This window comes from Helicoverpa zea, chromosome 6 (genome assembly GCF_022581195.2).
Source record: "Helicoverpa zea isolate HzStark_Cry1AcR chromosome 6, ilHelZeax1.1, whole genome shotgun sequence".
Lineage (NCBI taxonomy): Eukaryota > Metazoa > Arthropoda > Insecta > Lepidoptera > Noctuidae > Helicoverpa > Helicoverpa zea.
In genome coordinates, this window is record NC_061457.1 from 9,499,346 (window position 1) to 9,507,975 (window position 8,630).

Genomic DNA, 8,630 nt, shown 5'->3' on the forward strand with positions numbered 1-8,630 from the left:
CGTCTCCTTCGACGAGCCACAAAGAAACGTTTATTTGTATTTATCAAAACCCTGAGAGACGAAATTAATTGTTAACAACCAGTGCAAATGAGCCTTTAGATGCGGTAATAGGTAGATATGTACAACGGTGGTAAACATTACTCATAACACCTGATGTATTTTCAGTTCTTTGATAGATTAGATATTGAATTTCACAGCTGAAAAGTAGAATTTCATCAGCAATTTATACAACTTGTTGGCAACTCTGAATTTGCCTTGTGCATGATTCAGTTGTCAAACTTGTCATTTGTCAAGTTTAGTTAAACGCGACAGACAAGTCCGACTGCAGTGGAGATTATTATTTACTGTGCGATCATAGTTGTTAGGTGTTTCGTGGTTCCATTTTTAATTTAAATTAAAAATAAAATACAGGCCTGTCGTAGACTTTAATCTATTACACCACCTCACTTAGAGACATACATTTTATTAAGTAATCTCAATAATATCTAAGAAACTCAAGATGATTTCTGGCCGTGCTTTACATTTTGTGTTCAAAGTCGCCGACAGGACACTGACGGCGAAATTCTACAGAGAAATCTTAGGAATGAAGGTAAGCTTTTTAAAATATCTCTAAAACTCAGCTACAATTTAGCTATTCTTGCTTGACTATTCGGAATCACATAACAATACTGAAGTTTTGATTGTTAATTAATAAATTATAGTTAACACAGCACCTGAGGCTTGACCAAGGTCATTCGCGAGACTATAGATACCTAATTACTTGCCTACTATGTCATAGTTAGCCTCTAGCGGTAATTTAAGACCCATTTGGTATTTCCAATAATACCTTTCAGACTAATGAGATATACTTATACTCTGAAAAAAGAAAAAAATGTTACAACTAATTACTAATTTAGTTAAGTACACTATTTTTAAGTACATACTTTGGTGCTGTGTTTTTCTTAAAACATATATAAAGATATCATCGCATTTGCAATTTGCATTATGAAACAAAAATAATATAAATCCAATCAAAGCAAACCAAACCAAATATTACAAGATATAAGTCAGTTATTCACAATATATTTACATTAATTGAAAATAAAATAAAATAAACTTATATATATATATACAACTTAAAACAAAGCAAACTAAACCAGTTGTAAGATTTGATTTGATCTACCTATTTGATCTTCTATTAATACATTATAATGTTTAACTTATTACTTAATTAAAGTTTCATCAGCACACCTACAATATGTCAATTAAAATTATTAATGGTATTCTTCAAGTAACTGTCCGTCAAAGCATTAAAAAATTAAAGGAACCCTTTGTAATTTAGTTAATAAATGAATTATGATATTGGTTAATTATTCATGTTTGAATGCCTTGTTTTTGAAGTTTGTTAAATTAAGTATAGTTTTTCTAAATTTTGGTCAGGCAGGGCAGTCGATTCTTGTAAAGCACTGGTACTCATCTACATCCGGTCAGACTGGAAGCCGACTCCAACATAGTTGGGAAAAAGGCTTGGAGGATGATGATAGTTTTTCTAAATTTTTTTAATGGTCAAATGCATACATACATAAGTCCTAACTAATTATGATGAATGTGAAGATTGTATTTCCAGTTTTCTAGTTCAATTTAAAGTTGAAGTTGATTCTTGACTGTACAATCACCTTTTCTGCAGGTCCTGAGACATGAAGAATTCAGTGAGGGATGTGAAGCTGCCTGCAATGGGTAAGTACTCCTTTAATACTGAGGGTGGTAAAATATTCAATTAACCTTTATAAACTGCTGTATCATACATTAAAATTTCTGGAAAGCAAGCGGCAGAACCCCTATTATAGTTATCGGCACGGATAATAAGCTCTAAGCGGAAGAGTGGGGATCACTGTGCGCACTGTACACTAATGGCAATAAACCAATAAATCACTTCTGTGCAGGTGAAGGTAAGGGCTCAATAACCTTGCCGATGATTATACTTGGGACCAGGACAGGTAAAAGAAAGCGAGCAATATGAGTTCAAACATATTTGGATCTATGATCCTTAATTTTATTATTATAACATATGTAGGGTCTCTTTTGTATTTCATCTCTTCTGGTCTTCCCTCAATGCTGAGGATCGTGACTGTATGTCAATCTTCTCCACTCGGTCCGGTTCAGCGCCATATGTACCGCTCCCTGTATCTGGCCTCCCGTCACCTCTTTGAGGTGGTCCACCCATCTAGCTGGTGCTCTTCCTCTAGCGCGCTTCCCCTCCATTTGTCCGAGAATGATGAGTCTCTCCAGGCTATGCAATGGAGATCGCATTATGTGCCCAAAGAAACTCCGGATCCTTTCCTGGCACGTAGTCAGCAGACGCTTGGCAATCTTCAGCTCTTCGAGGATGGAGACATTGGTCCTCATAGCTGTCCAAGGAATGCGTAGCAGCTTTCTCCAGCACCACATTTCAAAGGCATGAATCTTTTTGCGGTCCTTTTTCCTGAGACACCAAGTCTCCACCCCGTACAGGAAAATAGAGAAGACCAACGTACGAACCAAACGTATCTTAGTTACTCGGCAGTCGTAGTATTTCATATACCATCCCAACTATGTGTGTGACACTGTACAATTTGCTTTTTAGACCTTACGCAAACCGGTGGAGCAAAACAATGGTTGGCTATGGACCTGAAGACACACACTTCGTAGTGGAGCTTACATACAACTATGGCATCACACACTACGAAACAGGCAATGACTTCATCGGTCTCACAGTCCAGTCCAGTGAGAGTCTCAAGAGGGCTGCGGCTAACAACTGGCCCATTAAGGAACAGAATGGACTCAAATATCTTGAAGCTCCGGGCGGTTACAAGTTCTTCGTTGTTGACAAGCCACAGCCTGTTGATAAAGGTAAGTTTTATATGAAAAGAAAATTACAATTCAGAAGACATTGTAGTTAAAACTTCTAGATACTAGCAGGTACGTCTTGGTACAAAACAGTAAATTCAGGAGTGTTGTAAAGTTCACATGTAAACTTATTTTATTTACAGTATTGTAGCTCAAACAGATTCCAAACTAAAAAAAAATATATAATCATTGAAGATTTTATATTTGTAAACCCATGGATCTATGGGCATGAGCTACATGTTTCAACTTGTTTACCATACACAGAAAATCATCAATGATAATAATTATTCTGAAATGATAAGATAACATTTATCAATATAGACATCGGTGTCTGAGATGTTTTATATCTGTTGATATGATTGTTTGATAGATAAACTATGTGTCGCAAGTAACTGTGTGTCAAATGCAAATCATGTGACGACTGCCTGATCCATACTTTGAGGATAATTTTTTACGCAACGATTCATACGTTCAATGTTAATTTCATGATTCATTCGTTTTGGTCAAAACATGCTTTTAACTTTTCCTTCAAGTTATGCTAAGGAAAAAATACTTGATTTGTAGAGGAAAGTAAAATGGTTTAATTTTCATAGGTATGGATAACTAAATATAAAAACAGTAGGTATGTACGATAAGAAATTGCATCATCGGACTTACCGAGACTAAGTACCGTGTCTAGAAATAGATTGAAATGCCAGTTGAAGTCAGATGCATGACATGAATTTAAATAAGTCTTCCAAACCAATTTTATGTTCGGTCAACATCAAAATATTATGCAAATATAATATACAGTTAATTGGGTCCTGCTAACCTTCCAGTTATCATTATACAATTATCCACTTAAACCTACAATAGGTGATAATCTCACAAGTAATGCTCATTACCTTTTAATGTTCTCAGATCCAGTCGTAAAGGTGTCCCTCGCCAGCTCAAACTTGGAGAAGTCGATAGACTACTGGAATGGTTTGCTCAGTCTCAAAGTGTTCGAAAAGACGACCAAGACTGTTACTCTGGGCTTCGGCGACAACCAGGCGAAATTGGAGTTAGTCGATATTGGTAAGTACCTACATTAGTCCCACAAGTGGAACAAAAGCTTCCTATTTTATATTTATTTTATGCCTAAGCGAATGATTTAGTATACCCCACTTCCTAGAGTTGTGCAAATGTGTGCAATGATAAATTTTCTAGAAACAATAGCAACTTATGATGACAAAGCATCTTCAAAACTGGATGAGTGTAGTAGGAATATTTAGTATTCATGGCAAAACCTTTCAATACTAGGCCTGTATCATCGGAAAATTGTGGTTAGTCAGAAGACCGTAGAAGTTAGAACTGACCTTTCCTTAAACGGCTGGTTACACTAATATTTTCTATTAGTCGCCTAAGTACCCTATAATAAATTAATAGCATGGTAATGATGCGTATGCACAATAAATGACATGGTAATGATGCGTTGTCACTATAAAATATTTTTCCATGCGTTTATTTGGGAGAGTGACATTATCTTCGTACGTTTTATCAGACATATAAGTTATACTACTTGTGGAAAACGGAAAGTAGATAGTTCTAAATCTATTTGAGATGATGCACTGTTGTTACCTACGATCACTATCTCGGTGCGTGGCAGGCGTGTGACTCCGGCCTTACCTAACGCTACTGACAAAGGAAAAGATTAGAAAGCGACGTGTAATTTAGTACAGACACTTGAAACATACTGTGATAAAATATCACACATGGAAGGAAATTCACTTTCAAGTATTAGCGAACGAGGATATCGTCTGCGTTGACTGTTTGTATCACATGTTTCCGTCGTTCAAGTAACATAGATTGAAAATACTGCTAAGTTAAGCTGATTGCATTAAAAAATGCACTCCTAAACTGGTTATGCTCTATGGTTAAACTATAACTGGAATGCCGCGAGGCAATCTACTCTTGGTACTTTGGTCTTGGCCGAGTTTTATTTTAATTCTCTCACTTTTTGGTAATACTTATGCGTATCTTTCTTGACGCAACCTGTCCCCATTGATATATTTATCAATAATGTGCATAAATAAAAATATCACATGATTTCTGAATTTCGAAAAACCGGGCTTTGGCTATCTTAGTGAACACAATACCACTTCACGCTGATATGCAAGTGAAAATTAAGATGTATGATATTTGATGTATGTATTTATATTTTCTGATCGGTTTTGATGAAACTGTGTAGGTAATTATGTACAACTGTGGAAACTATTTTAATATAAACTCTTTCATTTCTTAAAAGCCAAAACAAATTACTTTCGAAAGAAAAAATAATAATAAATCGTTTGAATTTTCAGGTCAGCCCGTAAACCGCGCGAAGGCGTACGGTCGCATCGCGTTCTCGTGTCCCTTCGATGAGCAGCCGATCATTGACCAGAAGATCCAAGCGGCCAAGGGGACCATCCTGACCCCACTCATCTCTCTGGACACGCCAGGCAAGGCCACCGTCAGGGTCATCATTCTAGCCGACCCCGATGGTCACGAGATCTGCTTCGTGGACGACGAGAGCTTCCGACAGCTGTCGCAAGTCGACCCCGCTAGCGACGCCGACCTCGACAAGTTCATTAAGTCGGACAAATCGCGAGCGTAAATCTAAGCTTTATTTCTCAGCTATCGGGCAAGGGTATAATACTTTTTTACATATATAATTTTCTAGTACTTAAGTTATTTCGCGCATAGCGTCACAATAATACTGTTTTATTAGCTCTTTATGTATACTATGTATGCACACACTCATGCTCATTGTTTTGCGTATATAGCAAAGCTAATAGATATGATGTTATTGTACAAATTATCTTGCTTCATACAATGTAAGGCTACTATCACCGTTTGTCTGAAGCATTTATGATATTAAATAATAAGCTTTATGTATTTGTTTTACAGTTTATTATTCAGTGAGCGGTATGTTACAAATTGCCACTTCATTGTTGTGATAGGTGTTTCTTAAAATACCCTTTGAGAGTAGAGTAGCATTCCATGTGATTTCGAAGTGGCACTAAGTACGTACTAAGTATTATTTTGAATTCTGTTCAACATTGTTGTAAAGTGATATGTTTATTTAATTTGTGTATGTTTATTATCTATTGTTGAGCTTAAGTACAGTTTTAATGTTACATAAATATATAAGAATATATAAATTAAATCACAACTAGTTCTTATGATTTGTTGATGACATGACCTCATATAATATGTGATATTAACCATATTTTTTATTAGATGTTGTTATGAATATTTCATAATAAGAGCCTCTTTGTACGACCCATAGGTACTAACTACTCTTTCGATACGTTATTTGCTCGATGTTGTGGGAGATATATATTACTGAAGAATTATACATATAAGTAACAAAAATAAATTAACCGTTAAATAGGTACATTCCCACAAGGCCGGGATGGCAAGACATTTTATACTGCTTACATGATGTAGAATTCCGACCGCTTAACGACTCATATCTACTCACTGCCTCAATGCCGTATCGGGATACTTATCTGTCTAAATGCCAAGCATCAAACTTCAACATTGTCTTTTATTCAAATACGGGATAAATTCAAGATTAACTTGTTTTTTTTTTCTTAGCGTAAGAGAAAATCTGCCTTGTTATTACATGATCTTCAAATGTATCTTACGTACTTGAAGGGTGGTAGACCACATTTTTACCTGACTGTACTTTAGCCTGAGTTCTCAATGTGACGAAAAGTGAAGTTAACATTTCTATATGAAAAGTTTACGATACCTATTTCGAAAAACTTATTACAATAATGATTATTTATGGGAAATTATAAGTGTAGCCACAAAATTATTTATTGGACATATGATTAAACTTCTAATTTTATAACTAAGCAACGGGGAAATGACATAGCCTGTAATAAACTAATTCGTCTTTTTTACGACGCCAACTAAATATTCTATAGAAAGCTTCAAGTAAAGATCATCAAATATTGTAACTTGTCCTTCTTATTTATACATTGTCATCTAATTTACTAACTCGGCCTCGTTTTTAGTATATTGCCATTTATAACCTTCAATTAAAAAAATCATTGTATTAAAAATTGAAGTTAGTGACGAAAATGAATCACTGCAAAACTGACTCCACGTAGTCTTGTCTGCCCTACCCCTAGAGTGCAATTCAAAACCGCGTAGGCGCGGAGGGGCGAGGCGGCCTGCGAGCTGAGGCGCAGGTAGTTTTAACGCTCGCCGACGCGGCTGAGGCTGGCCGGCCGATAAAATAACCATCATGCTGAGTTGTATTTAGAGTGGTTTACTTAGAAGATAACGAGTGGCTAAGATAGTATTATTTAGATGCTCGTTAATTGTGGCTGACTTAGTAATTTAGAAGGCAACATACATTTTTAGGGGCGAATAATGATTTTTAAAAAAAGCCTGTTTAATTAGCACCCATTATTTATTACAAATTATTCTTTTATGAAACAACATGTAAAGATTGAAAAAGAAAAAAATATGAACTTAAATTGTGGGTATGCTAAACAATTCTGGCTCATCAGGTAGTCGAATTCATGATTCCTTTTCAGACTATCATAGAAATTAGATAATGTTACGTATGTATAAATGCAGGATTGACTGCATCATGACTGGAAGCGGGCTTTATATTTGGAAATATAGGCTGATCAAAATGATAATTAAATATTTTAATATTGATATCAACGAAAGCAACTATAGTTTACTAAAGCTAGTCGTCAAATTATCGATTGAAAATATTTTGATATGATTTGTTACAATCAAATATCCCTTCTGATAGGGTTGTCAGAGGTTACTATCTCGGACACAATTTCAATTCTATGTCGCTATTGCAGAGCAAGTTGTAGTTGTCTGGTACCAAGATTGTCAGTGTAAAGCCGCAAACTACACACTGCGGGTTCTTTATAAGTTTCCTTATAAGCTACCAATATCAAAAACGTTTAATTTTTATTAATGATATATTTTACATTGGATCAGATCTGTAAAATACTTATTTACGTGCTATTAAATATATTCAAGTCATCAATCAGTCACACATCTATAACAATAATGTAGCTGTACCAAGCCCGAGAGTAGATTAGCGTGTTGCCGACTACTTAACAATAAACGGCTGGATATAAATCGAGAAGTGAATCGCGGTGAGCGGTTAGCACGCCAAATGACTTGACCGTATCGATCAAATAGCTCGTCGAGTTGCGAAACGGCGAGATTGCGTGACGCCCCGGCCCAATGTAACTGGGCTTCGCCTACACCAGAGAAATCGGGAAGTCTTGCCTATCTGCATTCCGATAACAATCGTAAAGTACTCAAAATAAATATTTGATGCCAGTTAGTCACATTTTTTCCCTTTAAATATGTAGATTTTCCTGTTTCACTTCTGAAGTTTTCTGACTTATGGTTTTGGTTTTGCTGAAAGCCACCTCATGATTTTTTTTTTAAATATATGTTTAGGGTAGTTACTATGTTAAGCTCACTTTATCTAATTTTTATAGGCAGGTAGAAAAATAAGTGGAAGTAAGTAACACTTGGTACAACGGCATTAGCAATCTATTATAAAGCAATAATAAATACCCCACCTATTAACTCTATCCACTATCACAACAATTATGATAACTGCTTATTTCAGTTACTTTTTCTGAGATTCAAACTGAATTCTGGTAACGCATCATTTTCGCGCCTCTGTTGCTTGAGAAAACTTTCCTTCAACATTATTCTTAGATCTGGAATTCTTACGAAACGGCATAGTTCGACATTTGGTGACCTAT

General features: G+C 35.6%; 1 protein-coding gene across 1 annotated transcript; it reads left to right on the top strand.

The window, feature by feature from the left end:
- The first annotated feature begins 290 nt into the window (after positions 1–290).
- On the top strand, positions 291–6,037 carry LOC124631132 (glyoxalase domain-containing protein 4). The gene is made up of 5 exons (XM_047165328.1): positions 291–589; positions 1,667–1,716; positions 2,603–2,868; positions 3,766–3,921; positions 5,187–6,037. The coding sequence occupies exons 1-5, from the start codon at positions 500–502 to the stop codon at positions 5,477–5,479; spliced, it is 855 nt and encodes a 284-aa protein (XP_047021284.1). The 5' UTR covers positions 291–499; the 3' UTR covers positions 5,480–6,037.
- Positions 6,038–8,630: the final 2,593 nt, after the last annotated feature.

Coding starts and splice junctions, on each gene's coding strand:
- LOC124631132 (XM_047165328.1), top strand. CDS start 500: ATGATTTCTGGCCGTGCTTTACATTTTGTGTTCAAAGTCGCCGACAGG. Junction 590..1,666: donor GAGAAATCTTAGGAATGAAG/GTAAGCTTTTTA, acceptor CCTTTTCTGCAG/GTCCTGAGACATGAAGAATT. Junction 3,922..5,186: donor ATTGGAGTTAGTCGATATTG/GTAAGTACCTAC, acceptor TTGAATTTTCAG/GTCAGCCCGTAAACCGCGCG.